Below are 24,733 nucleotides of genomic sequence, written 5' to 3'. Positions count from 1 at the left end.
GAGAGTCACAGCTAGCATGGAGATCCATGCAGGCAAGTAGAGGTAAACAATTTTTCACACACAGATTACAGTAAACTGCTGCAACAATGGGAGTCTGAGCAAGCAAGGTTTTAAAAACTGAAAGCCTGGGGTGAAACATCTAAAAGCTTGGGATTAGTACAAAGGAAAATGAAGATAAAATTGCATTTTGGTTACATTTTGATTTTTGGGAAAATAATTCAGCCCTAATTCCCAGCCTAGTGTCTTTCTGCATAGAGTATGCATGTTCTCCCTGTGCATGCATGGGTTCTCTCTGGGTACCACAGCTTCCTCCCGCAGTGCAATAGCAAGACTCTTAGGTTAAGACCTTAGCTTTGAGTCTGTGTGCATGGTTGCTTGTCTCTGTGTATCTGTGTTGCACTGTGATAGACTTGCAATGGTTCCACGGTATACCTCGCCTTTCGCCAATGGACTGCTGAAGATAGGCGCCAGCCTTACCACGACCACAACAGATTAAGCAGGACAAGATGGATGTATTATAATTTTCAACACAAGTCAACATCGTCATCCGTACATTAAAAAAACAGTTAAAAACTGCTCATCTATGTAGTTAATTTCTACCACGTTACTCATTTAATTACATTGAAGCAGCACAGTATACTGTAATTCAGTGAATACATTTGTGCATGCATACAACTTTACTTGGATATAGCATAAGGTTACATACCAATGTGTAAAAACAAGATCCCAACATCAGGACCATCTCTTATTTTCATACAAGTGTTCATGTTATGACCTCAGGGCATCTAACTGCACTTTAAGCTACAACTCCCAGAAATTTTATTTTCCTTGGCCTTCTTCCTTGGAATCACTTATTTGTCTTGGACTAAATAAACAAGACAACGTCTAAGGCCATAATACTTTGGCGCAGTCAGACAGTAAAAATAAAAAAAATTAGAGTCCCTTTTTAGAAATAACCACAAATATTTTTGGCTAAATAAACAGCTTTTATCTCACATGAATCAGCTGTAACTCTGCTCTTTTCTGTGCCAACTCACATTTAATTTTGGAAAATCATCATGATCCTTCATGGTTTTTCCTCTTTTTGGTTTTGTTTTATGTAATCTGTGTAGAGCTTCTGCTCCTTTCAGCTTCCTCTAACATTTATAATTGTAAATATTTCAAAGGTCATCATTAACATCTCACTCTTAGACTTAAGAAAATGAATAAACGTTGGGAAAACATACACTAAAGGGATTTGGCCATTGTCCCTGTTGATCTGTGCGGTATGTGTGCCCTTTGAATGTGCCTGTCTGCAGGAGTGGGAGAAGGAGGAGGAAATGGCTGCACTGACCGCTATGTAAACATTACATCACCCTTAAGGCTGCCGGCCACTCTGATTCCCTCAGATTCCTAACAGTTACCCTCCCGATAACACCCAAGTTCCTTCCTTAATAATAACAATTGAAAACTCACCTTTAAGGCTGTTTGCTCAAGGTTCAGCCCATAAATATGGACTGAATCTGATAATGAGTAACAAAAGAAAAAAATGCAATACTTTGTTCTCCTTGAATTTAACCAAGTGATTAAAAAACAGGTTTGCTGGTGTTGCTGTGGACTTACTAAACAAGGACAGAGGACTTGGAGGAGAATTGTCGAAAAAGAAAGATATATTCACAAGAAGGCATGAATTCACCGAGGTTCTCATTGTCTTAACGAAATACCATAGCAGTTTTAATTGCTTAAATTATACAACATCTTGAATATTCTACAATGCATTAATTTTTCACATTTATTAATAGTTGATAAGAGCTTATAAAATGGAATATTATTGGGTCTTTTCTTTTTTTGTAGGGTATAGGACGCTACGGTTTAACAAGCTAATATCATACAGGTTTCATTAGTTGAGTATCAACTAGCGCATTCAGACAAACTAACAGACAAACTAATTCTACCAGCTGTAGTTTCAAAACAACTATTACCTTAATGAAAGTGATGGATGGCACAATGAATAATGGACGCCAGTGTGTGAAATTTTTCCAATCAGCTAGATTCATCTTTCTTTGGAGCAGGGGAAACAGTGATTGTTTTGTTTTTTTCTCAGCAAGGTGACTCAGAGGAAGTGTTGTGTTCATCAAGGCTATTTGTACAAAAAAGCTGAATGTAAAATCTGAGTAGGTTAGAAAATGTATAGTTTCCAAACTTGCCAAGTGCTTAGGTAGAAGGCAACTAGATTTCCTCATTTGGAGAGAAATCTGGATGCTTTTTACTAAAGGATTGTTCTGGATGCCTGATAGTTATACCTGAAACTAGTCCATTTTAACTCTGAATTATCTGTGTCCAAGATGACAGATTATTCAAATAATTTTTATTTCAAAACAGGAAGAATAAATTGTTTATTACAATATGGACATGTATAGAGATATAAATATAGTTTCTGTTAGAAAAATGAACATATAAAAGACTGGGCAAATCCAGTGGAGGACGAAGTTCTCAAAAGTAGTAGTTGAGAACAAGTATTGAGACTCATAGTGAAACTTCTCTTAACTACAATCAAATGTTACTCAGTCAAACATCTACAAAAGTTAAAGTATTGAATCACTCCCTTTTGAAAATACTTAGGTATTCAAAAATATTAAATGAATTTTCGAATATCAGTACATTTCTGTGTAATTTTCTGTTTAATTTCCAGAGTAATTTTAAAGAACCCTGTAACTTTCAGAAACTACCTGATGTATTGATGTGTAGAGCCACTCTGCTACAAATTCAAAGCATCAAAATGCCCCCCGTAAATAGGGACAGCTATTTTGATTATTATTTCTTATTTAAAGTCAAAGGATTGTCTTTATTCGCCCCACATTTTCACTATGGGATGGCTTTCAGCTTTTCTTTTATTTTTATTACACTGTCACAAGTACAAAGCAACGAAATGAACTCTGTGCATTTGACCCATCCCCTATGGGAGCAGTGGGCTGCCACTGTGTGGCGCCTGGGGAACAGTGTGGGGTTAAAGGTCTTGCTCAGGGACCCAGAGTGGAAGTCTGTGGGAGTGAGACTTATACTCAGAAGCTCTACAGTAGATTGTAAGCCTAATGCCCTAACCACTAGGCCACCACTCCCTTAGATAGACGTTTATGGTTGAATCTATTACCACAAAGAAACTGAATGTCATCCTACTGAACAACTTAGCCACATGGCAACAACTAACGCATTAATAATTTTGTATAAACTACAAATAATATCTGCCCTGAGTTCCTCACATTTGTGGAATTTCATGTAAATCTGTAAACAGTAGTGTCCAATTTCAGCCTTAAGGGCTGCTATCTGCCATGTTGAAATTGCATTTAAAAAGAAACAAGGAACTAGCAGCTTCCTTGAAATGTACTAGAATAGAAAGTTATAAGTAGCTGCCCAATAAATTAGTCAAGTAAAGTAAAAATACTCAAAATATGACTTAAGTACAGTAATCAAGTAGAAGAGCTTGATAACTTCCCACCACTGAGTAAATCCATTGCCCCTCATGCTTGTGGGGGATTTTAATAAAAGGTAAATGCTGGAGTCCTTTGCACATTATTTGGTAGAGTCAAACCATCAGTAGAAGGAAGGCCTTTTTTCTAAACAAACAAACAAACTGCTTTTAAAATACTGTAAGTGAAGGATAACAAATACATTTTTTGAAGCGAAGGGGAAGCAGCAACTTTACATGTTGGAATATCATACTGTCCCTTTTCTCCATGTGTTTTAATTACTTTGACTGAATAATTCTTTGTAAAGTTATGCATTAGAAACACTAACCCCCAATTTAGAATGCATTTGTCTTTACTTTGCTTGGCTCCAGGACGAACTCTGCAGTAACTAGATATCTTCCGTGTGTCGGAGCAGAGAGATGGGAAATATGTAGTCAACAAGTCATCTCCATGTCATGTATTTGTTCTACCCACCCACTGAAGAAGGTGAGTCCAATCTTTACTGTGAATCAACCCGTGCAGATTGGACTCACCTGGTTAATTGGCTGGGTAGATTAAATACATGACATGGTGATGACTTGTTGACTCCACATTTCCCATCTCTGGTCGGAGCCACTTCAATGTTCACACAAATGAACACTACACCAACAGGAACCTGAACAAGGACAGCCTCTGCATTTTCCAAATCATTCAAATAATAAAAGATCGATTTTCTTGGAGGTCTGATTAATAAATACATGTATATCTATACATGATGTCTGCTATATTTGGTTGTTTGCATAATATACACATTAAATAAGCAATAACCAGATGAGATAGGAAACCTAATTATTGTTTATCATTAGGGAGCAACATTTTTTCTACAATATTTTTTCATATATCTAAGACTGACACAATCAAGTTCAAGACATAAAATCTTGAAAATTGGGCATGGTTGTACCGGTAGTCTGATGCAACAGTTTGTGTTTTGGGGTCATTTGCTCCTATTTATGTTAACTAATAAAAAGATCACACTATCTTGGACCGGACCAGAAGAGGTTCATTAGATTCAATACTTTGTTTGTACTAGATGTGTTTGAATTTTAGTTCACTTGTCCATTGGAAAATATTAACACATGTTTTAAAATAATAAATAAAAAGAAATATAATACCCCTTTCACACTAGCTGAAAAAATATGTTTAAACACGGGAACAATTGGCTTTTAGTGGCAGTGGGAACAGATGCGTCTGACGCGTGTCTACCCGGGTCAAACGACTTGACAGGTGAACTGCATTAAAATCGCCTCAGCTCTGATCAGCATGCTGTGGGAACACCAGACCCGGGTTGGCCTGCTAAATAATGTGACACCATTGAATGCAACGTACGGATGTCAACACATTGCGGCAGTCGCTTCTGAACTAACAAGCCAAAACAAGTCTTTATATTTGATAAACATGGCGCAGCGCTGGTGAGAAGGATTCAGACAGATAAAAGAGCAAACAAAACCGATTACACTCTGGATCCCATCCATGTTTCTCTCCATTATTTACCTCCCTGATTTCCGTCGCGTTGTTGACATCATTAGACACACAGTCGTGGGGGACAGTGGCCCAGCAGCTTGACTCTGCTTTTGTTCAAATAGGAAAAGAGCCAGAAGCCGATTGTTAGCGGCTCAAACCGGTTTTTAGAAACCCTGGTTTTCAGTGGGAAAGCAGCCTAAGGTACATTAAAACCAACATTTTATCCTCATAAAGGAAGCTATAACTTTTAATTTAAATACTTGCAGTTTTCTTTTACAGCCATATTTAATTTGAGGCTTAAACAGAATACCTAGCTTACAGCTTTCTAACATTGTGTTTACTGGATGAACATTACATGAAACATAAATATTGATCATATTTATTGAATCACACAGCTAGTGCCCTCAGGTCACTATCAATATAACCCCACTATTCCCATAACCCCTACCAGACTGGGCAACAAGACTTACTTCACCTTTCTCTGCATCACCTCCTAACATGTTACAAGCTTTTTTAACACATGCAAATATTTTTCTGTAGAAAATGATCATTTCTGCATTCAGCTCTAGAGATCATTTGTTTGTGTGAATTTCCGCGCTTGCATGTGAAGTTCAAATTTACAGCTAGATTCTATCGTCTAACTTTCCTCTGTAGAATGAGGAAGTTGCACTTCTGATGCAGATGCAAAACACTTCAGCGTGAAAATCGCCATTATTTTTTCTTCTCTTTTCCACCAGTTGGCAGTTTGGTTCTCCATGTAAAGTTCATTTCCCACAGCACCCTGTACCTACTTATTGTGTTTAGTCTTAAAATAACTTCCTGCACTTCCTGTGCCCACCCAGAGACCTTTGATAAAACACTCAGACAGCATTAAGGCTGTTTAAGCAATGTGTCATGCTTCATACCTCCACCTAATTAAGCTCAAACAACAGAAGATGAGCTCCACACAACAGTGGCTCATAACTCAACACAGGACTCACTTTTACTGTTTAAGAATGTTTATTGTGGCCGACAAAGCTCGGGTAACTGTAACCCAGCTTACTTTAGTGCTATTCTCATCTTTGTTCTTTTATTGAGAAGCAATATGTTAACTTTTTCGTGCTTCGATATATATATTAAAAGAAAAACTCTTCCTCACCCATCGTGGGCGGTCCTCGGGTCCTCTACCCGAGGCCTGGGAGCTAAAGGGTTCTGCGTTTCTGGTTTTGCTTTTCATAGAACTGCTCTCTTCTGGACCGAGATGTCTGATGTATTTCCAGGGATCTGCTGTAACCACTCTTCAATTTGGGGGTCACTGCCCCGAGCACCCCAAAGACCATGGGTACCACTGATGCCTTGACCTTCCAGGTTTTCTCCAGCTCTTCTCTGAGTCCCTGGCATTTCTCTAGTTTTTCCATGTTCTTTTTTCCTGATGTTGCAGTCACTTGGTATTGCTATGTCAACCACAATAGCTTTCCTCTGCTTTTTGTCCACCACCACCATCAATGTCTGGTTGGTTTGCCATTGCCATTCGGTCCATCTGTATCTGAAAGTCCCACAGGATCTTGGCTTGGTCCTTCTCTACCGTCTTTGGAGGTAGAGAATGATGGGTTTCCAGCCCATACTCTGCACAGGTGTTCCTGTATACTATTCCAGCTACATGGTTATGGAGCTCAATGTAATCTTTCCCTGCCAGCGTCTTACACCCTGCAGTTATGTGTTGGATTGTCTCAGGGGTCTCTTTGCACAGTCTGCACCTGGGGTCTTATCTGGTGTAGTAGATCTGGGCCTCTATTGCTCTGGTGCTCAAGACCTGCTCCTGTGCAGCCATGATGAGTGGCTCTGTGCTGTCCTTCAGTCCGGCTTTGTCTAGCCATTGGTAGGATTTCCTGATATCTGCCACTTTGATTATGTTCCAGTGGTACATCCCATGTAAGGTCCTCCCATGACGGAGTATAAACTACAGACCAATTTAGCCATTGATGGAAAAAACTTAGGACCTCATTGTAAAAGCAATTTCTGGTCATCAGCTGTGAGCATTAACAGGTATGATACTGACTTGAGTATTAAAACAAACAGAGCTCTGATTAAGAAAAACTAAAAACAAATCCAAAAGGATCCCTTTAAGATAAAGCTGTGCAAAAATTCACACTAGTAATTCAAATAGCACAATACAAAAAAGTAATACTAAATAAAAATGCACACAATTATCATTTAATAAAATAAAATATTCAATATTATTTTGAATTTTTGTAAAAAGAATCTTTAAAAATCTTTTTTCAAACAAATTGAAGTACCTTTCTCTTGAACAGTGAACCAACATACCTATCAACATGTGCAGAAGTAATTTCCAGAACACTACAGAAAACACCTGATCTCATTGATTGCCTCAAAGTTGCTCAAAACAATTTTAGTTCAAGAGCTTCATCAGACTTCTTGACTTTTTTTAGTTATTACTATTAATATATCATAATTTCATTTTTTTAGCATTTCTATTAATTATTACTTTTGTTAATTTTAATTTATCTTACTGGTAGCTGATTTTTAATGGAACGACATATAAACTTTTAACCACTACTGTATTTCCCTTTTTGGGGAGTTCGCTTTATTGCATTAAGCGATTCAAGCTTTAAAACATAGAAATAAATAATAAATGAACAGGACCTGTTCATCTTTCAGGAAAATTTTGCCTACAACCAGAGTTAACTACTGCTGTGTACATTTTTAAAAGCATATAACTTATTAGTGCATCTTTAAATGACCACTTGGAGCAGCTAAACTTCTTAGCTGATATAACTCTGTGTGGAGCCTGCAGGTAAGATACTGACTGCTGATAAGGCCTCCCCTGAAGCCTATTTAAAAAAATCCAAAGCATCTCCTTAAGATATTCGACAAGTGACATAAGCTTGAAAGCTTTGTTTCTTATAGATGGGACTATGACAAATAATTGTTCTAATGCTTACTTTATTTTGAAGTTAAAACCATATTTTGAAAGAAAGTATCCAGTGCAAAAGCAGGACTTTTGAAGGTTCTGGCCTTAAACAATTATCTTCATGGCAGAATTTCTCAATTAATTTTAATAACAATAAAATAACTGTTTGGTTTTAAAGAAAAATCTGAAACTCTACTCAATGGTTATGAGAAACGTTTAGTTTCTTTGTGTAACTGAAGTTTTTACATTGAATAGAAAGTAGGTAGAATGTACAAAAATGCTTTAATAATAACTAAAGAAATAGTTTGTTTTAACTTTTTTAATTCTCCTGGACTTACTTGTTTTTTTCACACCTCTTTGCTCCCAGCTTAATGTTCTAGAGCGTTTAAACAGAAGCTTTCTTCTATATTGAAAAACAGGGCAAGCTATATTCAACAGAAGCTGCTATCTGACGTTTCTTTGGTGGAACGCAAACAGACACATGATTCATGAAAACGAGCTGATACTAAAAATATCCCGATTGCCTACCAAAGTTTCCTGAGCGAGATGGCCTTAGCTATGAGAGTGTTTGGCTCCAGGTATGTGCCTCCCACACCGCCGCCCTGCCGCTACTATCAAACACCACATCAGAGTCCATGAAAATGAGTGACCTGGTATTCACTGCCTCTCTGACTCGCTGCACAGCAGAGCTGCTTGCTTTGGTTACCCATCACACAGACACTATGGCTGCCATCAGAACTTCCTCATGATGCTGGTAAAAGTCGTGTATGAATGCACACACACCCATGGGTTCAGGCCGAGGTGGCAAGTATGCTTCAGCATGGTTGGGGTAAGAGATGTGAAAAAAGGAGTGACAAAATGGACAGACCAACAATTTGTCCCATTAGTAATAGTTTGTTCTTTCTTTTGCTCTTTCTGTTGTTAAGTCTTCATTTAAACTGAGGTTGGTACAGTATCCAAAAAATTTACTTGAGTAAAAGTAGCAGTACTTCATTATATTTTTACTAAACTAAAAGTAAAAAAGCATTCTTTAAAGAAATTTATCGAATAAAAAAAGAAGTTGGTTCTTATTGCCCCATCACCAGACAGGACACTGTTTAAAAAAAAAAAAAAAAAAAAAAAGTTGGTGAAAAAGGCTACTCAAGTGAATGTTACACAACTGAGTAACTGATCTACTGACTACCCATCATCATAACAACTGGTTTAATAATTGTTAGGTTAAAAAACGTAGAAAATCAATAGTTATAGCGGATGAAAAATAACATCCGCTATAGACCAGAAAAAGACAAGTTTCACTAAATGGTGCATATTTGTTTAAAAGATGCTTGTTTTTTCACTAAATGAATCTACTCACAATAGATGGAGTATCAAGACATTTTACCTAAGTAAGAGTAAAATTCAATACTACTATCAAATTTTTTCTCGAGTAAAAGTAAAAAGTACAATGCTGCAAAACTACTCCTACAAGCAAATTATTTACAAAAAGTTACACAAGTGAATGTAACTGAGGAAATGTAACTAGTTACTGCTACCCTCTGAATTAAAAAAAAAAATTAGCAGTCAAAGTTAGTATCAAGACTCTTAGTTTCAGTTTTAAATTAGACTTTGAAGATGTACCGCATCTTACACTCTGTTTCACTGCCTTCACAGCTTCAGCTAACTATCACTTCTTGTCTATAAGGGGAACTCTTACAGAATGATTAAACTTATTTTGCTTTTTTGGCACCCCTGATCATTTTCATGACTTTATTTGATAATTTATAGGTTGTTTGGATTAACAGTTTCAGTTAAATGTATCATAAAGCAGATAATACGAGTGATGTTTGAGAAGTGAAATTAAGTTTACAAGATTTACAGAAACTATGCTATAATTATCCAAACAAAACTAGGCATGTGCATAAATGTGCTTACTATGTCACTTTATTAATTAAGATACCTTAAGCACCTGTTGTTGGAAAACAATATTGTCTGTAAGATCATTGGCCCTTTAACTACACACAGGTGAATCCAGTCATGAGAAAGGGCTTTTAAGGTAGCCGATTATAAGTTCCTCCTTTTAAACAGGCCGTGCACGAGGAGAAATGGGCTCGTGCATGCTCTCGCACGTGCATTTTTTGTGGAGATGGTGGGTCTTTTAAATAAAATTAGCAAAAATCCTCCACAATAGCTTGAAATCTTTTCTCAAACATGACTGTGCTAATCTGCTTTATGATATATTCAACTGAAACTGTTGATCCAAACAACCAAACATTTATAAAACAAAGTCATAAAAATTACAAAATATATTGTTAGGAATCCAGTTTGTGTGGTCTATTTTTGTAGTTGTTTGTGTGTTTTTCTCCCTCCACCACCAGGTGGTGCCCTGTCCTCGTTAGCCCTCATGCACACCTGTGGCACGTTGGCTCATTATCTGGAGGAGTATTTTAGCAGTGGGCTGTCACTACCTGGAGGCCAGAATGTTTGCCAGTTTTGGGTACTCTAACCAAGCTTAGCAGTTTAGCAGTTTAGCTGAGTCTAACCTAGCTTTGTTTCTCTGAGTATAAGAAGTTTTTTGTCTTTGCTCCCTGTCAGGAAGCTTTCCTGTGTTACTGGATACCTGGACCTTCTCTCCCCTGGAAGGAAAAACTGAGTTACACTGAGCAGGGGAAAACCTCCACATGTTCCGTTCAAGTACCCATCGGAAATCCGAGTGACAGTCCGCTACTTTACTCTTCCAGGTCCAACGCTTGTCAACCTGTCCACCCTCCAACGTGTGCACTCTTCTCTGGATTAACCACACATACTGGATTCAAGGACTAACAAGGCCCCCCCTCTAACTTGAGTCCCGTTCTTGCAAATCTAAGTGCTTCCAAGATTCCCACGGTACCTGAACTGACCACTGAACTTCCCTTCTCACTTCCAGTTCTGGGTTACCAGCTTACTGAGTGCCAGATCCAACTCCTGTTTACCCCCTCGATAAACCTGTTAAACTTTTCCCGTGCTCTCTGAGTGGTTCCTCTGCATGTGGGTCAGATTCGTTAAACCGATCATGACATATACGCTTAATAGGGCCTGTTAGCTACTGAGCACAGCTAGCCAGGGCACTCTGCTCTGCCTTTATATCATGATCTTAGAGGTATTTAGGTAAAACTTAACTGATCATTAGACACATTAACATTACAGATGCCAGCAACTCTGCACACAAACACTGTATTGTGTTATCATTGTCCACCGACCAAAATGTTTTACGTCATGGTGACAATGTTCAGCCACTTATATAGCGTAACATCACTGGCATACATAGAGCCCAAGCAGATGTGCTACACCAGCCGTTATCTTTCACCAGTATTTGCGTTTTTTGTCTGTGAACGGTGTAGCCCGATTTGTGCACACATGGGCACATTCACTCATGTTTTCAGCAACCAGGCATTGCCCTCCATCTGTTATTTATAGTTAATTTTTTGTTAGATTTGTTAAATATATATTTTTTGTTTAATTTGAGACCTATGTAATATTATTTTGATCCTGCAAATTGAGAAATATGAAGCAACATCAGCTTCAAGATTCAGTCAAAAAAATATTGAATTGGTGTAATTCATGTCAAAATAATCTGTATCAGCATGAGACTTTTAAAAACTTTTATCAGTTAGTAGGGATGTTATCTCACAGCAGAATGTGAACAGGCGATCAGCAGCTACTATGCCCCTGTGTCTTATGTGAATACAATCTCAAAGTTATTGATAAAAACCTAAATGATCCAATTTAATAAAAATGCCAATCAAAGTTGTTTAACATATTAAGCAATTTGACACAGGCAGGGATTTGGGAATTTTAATGAAATTTTCCATTTCTTGAGTTTTTTTTTAGCTTTATGAGATTTGATGCCAAATAGCATTTTTATTCCAGAGGATTAATACCACAAACACCAAGACTTGTGGCAAAGTTATCTCCATTAAGAAACAGAAAAAAACTACATTTTGCTTCTTAGGCAATAGAAGTCTCTTTGAATTTTATTTAGGCACATTGTATATGGAGTATGGGTTGATGCACTAATACATTTTCTGGCTCCTTAAGAATTCTATTTGAGTCCCTTTACATCTGAATCATGCTGATTAATACATTGTAGGGATGAAATGCCAGCTAGCACAATGTGTATATTAACATCATGAAAGATTTAAAAGAAAACAATTTTCCCATTGTGTAAATAATATATGGGTCATTTGAAAGGAACAGGAGAGAAAGTTCCAGCTACAAAACAACAAACATCGAATCTAGTTTGAGAGTATGACCACATTATGGTAAAACTTTAACAAGGAGAACAAAATAATTTCTAAATCACACATAGAGCCTTTTTCTGATTAACTTGATCAAAGTCCACATATAAAATGATAACTATATCCTGACAATGAGGTCTTTCAGGCTGCCAGAGAAGCCTTGGTCTCATTTACATGAACTGGAAAACTGTGACTCTTTGTAATTCATCTTGCACTGTACATGTACAGCTTCTAGTTACATTCCTGGTCAAAAAGCAGCATGTTTTAGGGATGGTAATCTGAAACTGAGCCGCCTTGAAAAAGACGAGAGATAGACAGAGAGTGGGCGGAACGGCTCACAAAGGGGGGCTTGATTTTTGGCTAATGCACTTGAGCACAACAGAGCAGTATAAGAGAATTGAGCGTTTCAATTTAAATAATAGTTAGAAGAACGTATTTAAAAGTGAAGTGGATCAGACGTCACAGAGCCAGATGCCAGTCTTTTCACATTTTTGCAGTTGCATTAAATCAATTCCTCAAACAATCCCAATTCTTGTATGAGAAATTCCTCCATTATTTTACATCAGGATGCTTTGAGAAATTCAACTAGTCTCTAAAATCTACAAGTTGCAAATGAACGAGAGAGAAAGAGACACAATGTGTGGGAACAGTGAAAAGCTCCATGATATGATAAACTTATGCAAAGTGTTGTACTTTTCCTGCTCATTTATGCCTGGGCTGTAAGCTCTGTCAGTGCACGCACATTGTTGCTCATATATAGTCAAATATTGCATTGCAAAAGCATGCCATTTGAGTGCCATCAGCAAGTAGTTAATGAGCTGGAAACATATCTATGGGGGAGAAATAATAAACACAAAGTTCAGAATTAGAGGGACATTTGAAGAACAATTTAGGGCCAAAATCTGTACTGATGTGAAGAGAAAAAGAAAAGAGTTTACCTCCCACTCTTCTTATTACCCTTTTATTGTCTCTGCTCAGTTTCTTCAAAACTTTTACCTATACTGTGGTGTGAAACAGATTTTTGCTCCTTTTTTGGATTTCTTCTGGTTGTTAGAAATAACTGGTACAAATTCTGTTTTAAAACTGTTCCAGGGATTGCTGAAGAGTCAACCACAAAATGCAAGCGAAGACCATTGCTGCAAGCTCATCCAGGAGGGGTATGTCTTTCTTTAAAGTGCCTTGAGAGTACATGCTAAGATCTAGCGCTGTCTAAAAAAACAAAAATTTAACTATTTTAGGGTGGGAATGTCTCCAAGCCAACAGTGTTTGCCTTCAACATGGAAAATAAATATCCATCCCGTTTTTTACTGGTAAACGTGTAGCATCAAGAAATAACAAGAACTAGAAGATCTAAAAATCTTAGCGTGATCTATTAATCTGCTAAAGTTACAGTCGACTGCTGCTTTGGGACTTCAGCAAAACAGTAAGAGAAGGCTTAAGACTGAAAAAAACAACAACAGTCTCACTGCATAAGGCGTAATACCAACACAATAAAAATAACATCATACAGACAGTCAAACACAACATGAATCTTTGCTTTCCAGAAAAAAAAAAACTCCTTAAGGCAAAAATTATTTCAAAACGTGTTTGATGATCTTGAAAAAGCACGAGTGGCAAACCAGTAAAACCATAAGAAATCTGTAAAGTGGCGACACTGCGTCAATAACCAACTAATTCTCAAAAGAGGCTAGATTCAACACGTGCAGACTTCATACAAGACTTTAATGTGTTTTAATTTTGTCCAGGTGACGCAGCTGTTAGTGCGCAGGAACCATGAACGGAGGCCTTAGTCCTCAACACAAGCGACCCGGGTTCGAAACCGGCCTGTGGTCCTCTCTCACACGTCTCTCTCTCATACCTCCTTTCCTGTCAGCCTACTGTAGAAAAAAAAAACGAGCCACTAGCTCCGTAAAAACTAAAAATACAATGTGGACGAAAATATTTTTGGTACAATGTTGGACACAAAAAAAGACTACAGCAGCAAATGTTTAACACAGCAAAACGCATAATTAAACTGAATAAAATCAATACCACTGGAAAGGTATAAATAATATAAATAAAAATAATCATAAAACACTTTCATGGAAACTATTTCTGGCTGTTAGAAAATGGAAAGTGTTAGAATGACACCAATGGAAAAAGTCAACATGCTTAAGCATTTCCAAACAAGGAAGCAAAATATTTCCCTTTTTCTAGTCATTCCCTTTGTTTTTACAGCAAAGAGCCTTTGTACTCCTTCTGACTCAATTCCCACTTTAAATTAAATTAACTTTTTTTCCATCCTGTTTTTCAAGGACGTTCAAATATGTAATGATACTGTTTGCTCTTATACAGGATTTTTATCATATGAGAGGGAAGCTGTGAGAATAGGTAACTATGCAACACCCTGACCAAGGTAGCTTGAAAAGACATAGAAGGAAGGAGGGCGATAGTAGAGAAGCTGTCTTCAGAAGAGCAATGATGTCTTCATGGGCTGGAAAGGTACACAGAGTTAATAAACCGGGGTAAAAATTGGCAGTCGGGCATTTAAATCAGGTGAGAGTCAACAGGGGAAAGGAAAAGCAAGCAGGACCCTTTGTCAGCTAGAGATAATGTGATTAAACTCAAGAGGAGCTAGAACATCTAACCTGAGTGACCAGAAAAGAATGGAACATGACCTTTTTGCCTTTATTCATCAAAAAATTCCTGAGCTGACTTCAGCTGTCTAAAACTTCAAAATCTTATCTCTGATTTCATCAAAGGAACAGAGGTGTTTTAAATGCAACACCTATTTTTTCAAACAAGAAAATCCTGATTGCTGCATATGGCTTAACATCCTCAGATTCACAGTTAAGCAAGTGAGAATTAAGTGAGTATTTCTGTTACAGATCAAAGTAGGTGATCTGGATGTCTTTCCATCTCCTAACACCTCTGATACCAGCTGTGTTCTTGCCACTGTCATATTTGCATGCAGAAGTCGACCATGCGAATCCCTGCAGGCCGGGTCTTCTTAGAAGCTGATTGAATGAATGGTACGCTGCATTTTCACTTCCCCACCAAAAAAATACATGTATTGTGTCATAGGCTCAGATAATGGGAGAGAATCCAGTGAACCTAAAAAATAAGAACTATTCTGAGCTGAGTGGGGTAATAATTTAGTACTTTGGGTTTTTTTTTTAAGGTGAAAAGGTGCATAGTCCAGGAAGACAGCACATCTTTGGATCAGTTGGGGAATTTTCAGGGATGAGGAAGTTTGTAAGATTAACAATTGGATAAACAGACCATGTAGATCGATGCTCAATGATTTTCAAGAATTTAATAGGAAACAATACGTTGTAAACTTTGAAGCTGTCCTTCACACATTTTACAGCTATTACCTGGATAAACCTGTAAAAAAAATGTATCTGCTATGAATGCAAGGAAATAAAGGATGTCATTATTCCTTAAATGTAAATTAAAAATTAACTGAATGTGGAGTTGTTTGTTTTGTAAAATCGAAAGCCTGCATTGATGTGACACAGAGGCTGAATTTCCAATTAGATAAACTAGTCAGTTTCCATAACTTCATATGAAACGATGTGAGGAAAAACACTGCCTTTTTGTTGATGAAAATATTTGTTCCATTTTATGTTTCTAGATAAGCGGGTCCCAGACAAGTCAGTTCCACATTTGTTTAAGTCACCTTTCCTGACATTTAAGAGAGGTTCCATGCTGATTAACACAGGTGTTGAATGATGAGGGGGAAGGAGAACAGAGTATCAGATTAGGGTCACATCCTTTTTAATCCATCTGTTGTGCAGAACTTTAACTATGCAGCTCCAAATGGAGCTGTTTTTTTTTTTTTTTTTTACTACAAAGAGAAGTTGTCTTAAACAGCAGCTAATACATTGTTGTTGACGGATTTGAGTTTATTGGGTCAACTGACTGGGCCAGGACGGCCCTGCTTTATAATTGTAGTTTCATGATATTTGAACAAGATCTAAGAGCGTAGCAGCCCTTTTTCATGTCTACTCAACTCTATGCTTCATACAACTGGAGGAAACAGATCTACGTCTAGTCATGTCCCACATAAACCAGTTAGAAATAAAAAGCCAAAGTTGTTTTTTGGGATGTTTCAACCTTAATGTCTTAAAGAAAAGGGGATAATTTGTCCTACTACAGAAACTAAGGCAATCCTTATCAGCTTTCACATTAATGCTGAAGTTCTGCTTCTAAATGCATCTGAAAAAACAGATTCCATACCGGTTATTTTAGCCAAAAACACAGAGTACTGGTTTGATGATCCTACTGGCTCCGGCCCAGATTTGGCTAAAAAGGGGACTGAGCGGCACCTCATTCCATTCCTGACCCCTTTTTGTTGGCCACACATCTCCTCACATGCCATTCTCAACCTCTCTAACCCCTCCCTCCTTCTCTCACTAGACAGACCAGTGGGACGGGGACAGGTGGGTCTTAGGGAGGCTGCCAGGATGCCTCAGTCTCTTTGTTGTGATAGTTCCCTGCCTGGGAGGAATGGATTTTTCAAATCATTCAAATTTACAGCTCTAGTCAGATATGCAGTCCTTCATTAATATTAGAGACTAATACAAGAATTAACTGTGTCAGTTAACTAGATTTTGTGTTATGAGGGTAGGGCTGAAACAATTGATTGGATTAATCGTGATTAATTGATTATTTAAATTATTGAAACCAATTTAGCAATCGGCTAATCGTTAACTGGACTATAGAGACTGTAAAATATGCCTTTATTTGACAGAGTGACCCACTTAGAGCAGAAATTATACCAAAATATAAAAATATATAGACATTTTGCATTTAAGATGAAAAAAAGTTTGTCATCTCCAGAACTCCACAAGTAGAAAAGTTTCATCTGGTTTAATTCTGTAAAAGAAAAACATCCTATGAGGAACCTTTGGCTATCTGATCATTAATCGATTATTAGAGAAAATAATTGACAGATAAATCAATGTGCAAAATAATCGTTAGTTGCAGCCCAATATGAGGGAGGTTATTAGTCAAACTGTATGAATCATTTGGAAAGTAAACTATGAAGAATGAATGCATTTCTCGCATATTTCTATACCCACAACCACGCATCGGTTTAATTATTATTACAAATCAACAATGCAGCACTACATTTTCTCAATTAATTCCCATGAACAAAACTGCATTGTTAATTCCAGTGGAAACTGTATAATCATTCTGACTAACCAATTCCACTTAAAATTCTTGAAGTGTACAAAAATGTGACAACAATTAAACATTTATTTTTCCAGGTTCTAACATCTCATGACAATTAAATGCCACCTATGACCTGCAATCTATTATTGTTCATTTGGCTATATTTGAGGGATTTATCTAGCCATATAACCGTTAGGTCAGAAGAAATTAGGCTTAAATTCCACTTATATATTTAATTTCCAAGTGAGAAATGTTCACGTTTTATCACTGAGAGAGGAGTGTTTTATTTAGTAAACAAAGAGTAGATGGCAAATATTAGGTTGTGCTACACTTTTAGGATTGCAAAGACAGACATCCTCGTATCAAATAGCTAGAGCTACAGTTGGTCCCATGAAAAAAAGGTTTGTTGAAGACTTCTTTTAGCACCTTACATCCTGCTCTCAGGGTCACCTTGCTTGGACGAGCAGACCTGGATAGGATTTCAGTTTCTTTGAGCTTTTTTTTTATTTTCAATTATTACTGTATATTACTGTATAAAGGTGGATTTCAAATGATTTTAAAACCTCTTAAAACCTCAATCAGACTCAGAACCTAGACATTTAGTGTTAAGAATAACTGAAAACTAAATGTCTAAGGCGTAATTAAACACAAAAAGTGTTTTGTTTCACTCCTCTAACAAAGATTTTTTTCCTGTCTTTGTTTATAACTAAAGATCAACCTGCATACATCTTATTATTTTAGAGGTCAACGCAGGCTGTCATAGTGACTGCACATATATAACTGGTGATATATAACTTATCAACTTACCAACATCTCTCCATTTCAATCAGTTGTTTGCACCTAATTAGATCAAGTTGAAACTATAAGTTTGTTTTTCTTTTATCGGACGGCAAATAGACTTTTCTTGAAATGATAATACTATAAAGTTACCTACCTTTATCTGTGACCTATAGACCAAACGTTTTACTCAACTACTGGGCATTTTTTTAACTTTAAATCTGTCACATTCTGACGGCACAACATTTTTGTAAATCTTCCATGGATTTTATTTATTACGGCCTTAAAATAATAGTTTTTCTAACTTTTATGAAAGTTTAGTTACATAGCTTCCCTTGCTAAAGGAACTTATGTAATGCACCTACTTCCTTACACTGCCTATAATGGAGTCTAAAGTGGGCAACTTGTTTTTGCACCATTTTCAGTTGTAAAATATCAACTAATTATTGTAAAAAACTGCAAAAAATAAATAAAATCAATTAAATAAGACAAAATCAAAAGTGTGGCCACATGTTTCTTTCTTATTCTTAGAGAGTTTATGAATCTTTGTCATCCAAATGCATATTATTAGTGACCTGCAACCAGCCTTATGAGCAAAAACATATTTTTTTTTTACTTTAAATGTTTCCAGCCTTAACTGTTTATACATGTTATTGGTATATTTTCTCTCAGGCTCTTTAAACAAATTGTATATCAACACCTCCTTTTTATATTATTCATGAATTGATTCATAGTACAACTTTGTGCATTTCAACAGCTATAATTAGGCTTCTACATTAGTCCCAAAATAATAGTATTTTATACATTTTTATCTCCAGGTAAACATATTGGCACATAACGTTTCTGACCTCCTTTACAGTGACAGTGGAATAAAGCTGTTTTCTATGAAAGGCTTGTATAAGGCTTCTTATTCTTCTTTAAATTTCTTTGGCGGTTGGCAAACAACAGGTTGATGCATTTCCACCATCTACTGGAATAGAGTGTTCACCGGAATGACTCTCAGGAATTAAATTCCATTATACAAATGAGTTATTTTTAGATATTGAAATATTATCCTATAAATGTTACTGTCTGAATGACTTCCGAATAATTCAGATAAATCTAATTTAACTTTTACTTTACTTAAAACTGAAATTAATTGCTGTCTCTCCTCCTCATAGTTATTACAGTACAACATTGCTGTTTCATCTACCCCACAATATTGACATTTACCATCCCTATGTTTGCCTAAAATAAACAGAGCACTCTTTAATCCAGTGTGACCAAAACTCAATCCAGAAATAATTGTTTCTTCTCTTCTTGTCTTTCCTGTTCTTCTTTTTTTTTTTGAATGTTATAAAAACCTAAGTCCTTTTTTCCTTTCTCCCATTCCTTTTGCCATTTACCCTTCATTTTCTGCTTAACTAACATTTTTAACTTCCAATTTACTAAAATTATTAATTAAATCCACTGCCAAATTTCTAACAGCTTCTTTTGCTGCCTTATCTACCTGCTCATTTCCTTTAACCCCATAATATCCTGGTATTCATACAAAATGTATTATTAAACCCATGCTATTTATTCTATATAGCGTCTGTTGAATTCCCATTAAAACATCTGGCCTGCTTTCTGAGTGATTATGCTGAAACTAATTGCTTTTATAAGTCAGCTGCTACCTGCGCAACAGGTGCAGGCACACCTGTGAAATCACATTATTAAAAGAGAAAAAAGAAACGCCCTACCTCTGTTACCGCTTCTTTTTTTTCCAGCATTGGTCTAAACCCACACTGCTTTATGTTTTACAGGGAGAAAAAAGTTAAGATTGAAGTTTTCCTACCTGGAGGAGAGCGCAAAAGACCAAGATAGTCCATGGAGAGAAGCTGAAGCGCAGCAGCGGCTTCATGATGCCGCGCGCTCTGGAGATAAATCACGTATAATAAGCTAAGGAGTCTTTTTTTTTTTTATTATTTCTTTTCCTCTACTCGCTGAAGGTTTTCATGTCCAGACTTCTCTGCTTCTTTTGATCCCCTTACTGTGGCAGCGGCAACATAAGGAAAGTTAAAAGTGAGAGGAGAGAAAGTTTTTCCTCCTCGATGGTTGACAGGGGGAGGGGCGCCTTTACGCGTCATGAAGCTGCCACTCCTGCTGTGAACCAGCAGCACTTTTTATCCACGTTAGCGGAGAATGTTATGTGCTGTCAAACTTCAAGGAAAAGCCTCTCCGTTTATTCACATTTTCATCGAAGTCATCAAAACGAGTCCCCCCGCATGCTCGCCATAGCTCCAAGTGAAGGAATGTAGCCTGGGGTCATCTGAGCCTGCAGAGCAGATGGGTTCAGGCTGTTTCTGCTGCTGCTGGTGATGCTGCGGAGCTCCGGGTTCACATGAGCGCACGAGTGCGTGGAAAGAATTGGTGGGTTTCTCAGGCGGGAATCAGTGGGACAAATGCGTGTCATGGGGCTCCTCATGTGGTTCCCAGTGAAGCATCTGTCTTATCTAAGGGGAAAAAAGCTACTTTTCTAAGCAGAAAATGCATTTTTCTAGTAAAATAAAAATTAGGCCAGTAAAACTTTGCAGAATTTTACTGCAAAAAAAAAAAAATCCTCCAAACTTTGCGCATAGTTACCACAGTGTTTGCTGAGTGTGGTGGATATTGTAGGGCATGACATATTTCTAACTTTGAAGGAAATTGCATTTGTTTTTCAATGTGTTAACCAAACTATCTAAAAAGTGTGCAACACAGTCCCTAACAGAGAAGCCATTCTGACAGATGAATCTACAGTTGTTTGAATCTCTAGTTTAAGTATCTGTGTGTTGCTGGACAGAAAAACAGTTTGTCTGGATGGACCTTTATTTTTTCATGTTTAAATCTTAAAGGAACACTTGTATTTGTACTGAGATTAAAAAACGGACACAGGGAGTATCAACCATGCATTATCTAACTGCGGGTTCCCAATTATATTGTGCTTTGGTCCAATAAAATCAAATCCTAACTAAGCACACTGAAGTTTTTTGTTTTGTAAATTGACAACCAGTGCAAAGGTCTAACAGGTATGAATACTTGCTGAAGGGAAATATGTTTGAAAAAGACACCTAAAGAGATTTAGGTGATAAACTCTGGTGTTAGAAGAAGAAATTACATGCATTGCATGCCTTCCCCAGTTTTATTTGGTGACGGTATGCAAATTATGGGGAAGAGATGTAAAAACCAGGAAGAGCTGCAGCTTCTCCTCTTTAAGCTGCAGGTGAACATTCATTTTCCGCTTATACCTCTGTCCCCCCTGCACAAGATTATTGACCTGTAAACGGGCAGAAATAAAATGTTTGTATTTATGTATTTGGATATTGACTTTATTTGAGCAGCTTCTTACCTCCAGTCATTTGCTTCCAGTATTAGCATGAGAAATAAGTCATGATTTATTGCAGAATGATCTATTTAGTATAACAAAGGTTAACTCAATATTTCAGGTGGTCAAACTTGTTCAGCTGGTTTTTCAATGACAACTAGTCATTAGTAATTCAGTGATCGCACACTAATGTCAAGAAGAAAAAGATACATATACTTTAAACTGTTTTTTTTTTATGTGTTGAAGTCAGGCTTGTGCCTATTGTCATTGGTTAATGAGCAAGAAGAGATACACTCTGGAGAGGTTGCCAGTTAATCACAGGGGAACATGTACAGTAGTGAACCTAACTGTGATGTATTTCAAGAGTACCCAATAGGAACCCATGCTTGCACATTAGGAACTTCCTAAATTCAAGCCAAAGGTCCCAGGTTTGGGTTAAATACTTTAAATGTATAAAAAGTTAACTTCAATTTATTAGAAAATCAAATTGGAAGGAAACTTTTTTTTTTTTAAAAGCAGCTATGATTTAGCCTGATAAACCAGACTAAATGTGAGGTTAAATGTGTAATTTAGAACAACCTGTTGTTTTTCAAACCATGTCTGTGCCTATTGGCCAACGCTCTGACCAATGAGCGCAACTGACTGTGACGTACGAAGCGCCACAGGAAGCTGGTTAGGGAGTATAAACAAACAGCCTGTCGATAAAACGGCGAATACGTCCTTCTTAAAAAGGAATGAATAGAGCCTCTTCCTGCTCACGTTCCAATGAAAACCCCAAGTCTAATCCTTCCAAAACTGATTCCAAAGCTCATTCGAAAATCACCATCAGAACGAGCGGTCCTTCACACACGACTATGCCGAGAGAGGGCCTCGGAGCTCCGCTGGTTGCCGTGGTCCTCTCAACTTTGGAAATTGTTTTTTTTTAATTACGCATTACATCGGTAAATGGACCATATAGTGACGCTCCACTGAAAGCTGCTGCTGCAGTGCATGCTACTGTTCAATAGCTGTTGCTATCTTCTCTGTTGTGCTTTTTACAGCGTCGTGCAGCTTTGTCGTCACGCCCTCAAAACCCCGCCCGCTTTACATCCAGAAATTCAAAACACATCACTGCGTTGTGATTGGCCCACCAGTTCTACTGTAGGGCCTAGGGCGTTGATGGAGGCTAGACCAAATTCGCAGGCAAAAATGATTTTGGCCGCTGGTGGGTGGGGGTAGTTTACTAGGCTAGCTATGATTGTCCCTAGTAGAAGTCATATTTGTAGCAGAGTGATAAAAAGTGAAGCCTCAGTTGTTCCTGACTGGCATGAAACTAATCGGTTACGTTATGGCCATAAAGAAAAGTAATGCTATTTTGAAAGTGCAGCTTTAATAAGGATAAGCAGAAGTGATACAAACATTGTGATGAAAAATAAAATGATGTACACATTTGACTGTATACTTACTGTACAGTTCCAACATTCAGGGTTTTTTTTTGTTTGTTTTTTTCCGTTTTACATAAAAATTTAGCAGTCTAATGGCAGTGGGAAAGAAACTGTTCTGGATTCTGCTGGACCTACATTGGTTGCTTCGAAGCCTCTTCCCAGAGGACAGCAAGGAGAACAGTCCATGGTGGGGGTGCTAGGGGTCATTTTTTATGATATTATGGGCTGGGGACACAGCGCTGGGATAAAATGTCTTTTATGGAGGAAAGAGGAGCCCCGTGATCTTCTCTGCTTTTCTCACCACTCTTCTCACCTTCTTCCAGTCTGCGATGCTGCAGCCTCCACACCACACAGTGAGACAGCTGGTCAGAACGCTCTCTATGGTGCTTCTGTAGAAGGAGGTGAGGATGGGTGGGGGCAGGTGGCTCTCCTCATCCTCCTCAGGCAGTACCTGAGCTTTTGTGCCCTTTTGATCAGTGAGGTGGTGTTTACAGTCCAGGTGAGGGTGTCTGTGATGTGCACCCCCAGGAATTTGGTGCTGTTGACCACCTCTACAGCTGAGCTGTTGATGAGCAGTGGAGCGTGGTCAGGCTGATTCTTCCTGAAGTCCAAGATGATCTCCTTCATCTTCTCCATGTTCAGGATCAGAGTGTTGTCTGCACCAGCCCACAAGCTGCTCCACCTCCTTTCTGTAGTCCAGGTCGTTGTCGTCTCTGATGAGGCCCACCACTGTGGTGTCTTCAGCAAACTTCACAATGTGATTGGTGGTGAAACCTGGGGACGCAGTCATGTGTCATCAGGGTGAACAGCAGGGGGCTCAGTACACAGCCCTGAGGGGAGCCTGTGCTTAGGATGATGACATCAGAGGTTATCTGTCCGACCCGGACTGACTGAGGTCTTTTGGTGAGGAAGTCTAGCGGCCAATTGCAGAGGGGTGTACTGAAGCCCAGCTGTTCCAGTTTTCCTATCAGATGCTGTGGAATGAAGGTGTTAAAAGGTGAACTGAAGTGCTGGTGTCGTGGACAAGATCCTGGATCTTCTGGCACGGTCGTTGGTTGGAGCGGGTGGTGATGTTCTTTTTGATGCTGACGTCCTCAATGCATTTGTTAATATAGGCTGACACAGTCATGGCATACTTATCAATATTTAATTATTTGCCATAGGTTGCTGCAGCCTTGAGGATGTTCCAGTCAGAGCATTCAAAACAGTCTTGGAGTTTCTCCTTGGCGCCATCAGATACATACGGACCTCTTTAACTGTCTGTTTAGCCCTGATCAGCTGGGGCGTATATGCAGGGTTAAGCATGACCGAGAGATGATCCTTATATATTGATCACAGCTGCACCTATGCATTTGTGTGCTTAAGGTGCCACCCTATGTTTTCTCTCTAGAGACACAGATTCAACCATGACAGGTTCATGCAAGTAAGTCATGAATTTCATTTTGTATATAACCACGTGATCAACTTTGTTTCACGGTCAACAATGGAAACCACATATGGTACTGTAGATGTGTTGTTCAGAGGGTAAGGGAGTAGAGAAAATGTATTTGGTAGCTGCAGGAGTGGCATGACGATTTAAAGCAACAGTTTTGAGTGGCAAAACATTCACTATCTGATCGTATTAACAATGCCATCAAGGATGGCAGGTAGAGTTGCACTCGGTGCTGGCTGTGGCAGATCTATGGATAATTTGAATTTGTTAAACTGAGTTTAACGTTTTTTTGTTTAACAACTGTGGTAAACAAGATGGTGGCCTCTCAAATCCTGGAACCAGCGCAGCACATATATCTGAGAGCAATGCCAAATGCAAACCAAAAAAGCATTGAGCCGATCCGCTATTGGTTGGTGAACCATGCAACAACACTTTGTAAAATTTCTCTTATTTTTTCGTCTACCATGGAGTTCTACCTTAGCCACATCAGATTCAGTAAACATTC

The 24,733-nt window shown here is 38.0% G+C and overlaps 1 protein-coding gene across 1 annotated transcript in view; it reads right to left on the bottom strand.

Moving 5' to 3' along the window:
- LOC107089466 (receptor-type tyrosine-protein phosphatase eta-like) overlaps positions 1–20,227 on the bottom strand; it is a 55,330-nt gene extending 35,103 nt beyond the window's left edge. Inside the window, exon 1 of the mRNA XM_015382276.1 lies at positions 19,864–20,227. Within this exon, the coding sequence (XP_015237762.1) occupies positions 19,864–19,929 (66 nt within the window). The 5' untranslated portion in view covers positions 19,930–20,227. The remainder of the gene's footprint in view (positions 1–19,863) is intronic.
- Between the last annotated feature and the right edge of the window lie 4,506 nt (positions 20,228–24,733).

The sequence above is a fragment of the Cyprinodon variegatus genome, unplaced genomic scaffold (genome assembly GCF_000732505.1).
Source record: "Cyprinodon variegatus isolate N-32 unplaced genomic scaffold, C_variegatus-1.0 Scaffold254, whole genome shotgun sequence".
NCBI classification, from domain to species: domain Eukaryota; kingdom Metazoa; phylum Chordata; class Actinopteri; order Cyprinodontiformes; family Cyprinodontidae; genus Cyprinodon; species Cyprinodon variegatus.
Note: the sequence above shows the minus strand (reverse complement) of the source record. Positions and strands in the feature narration are given on the sequence as shown.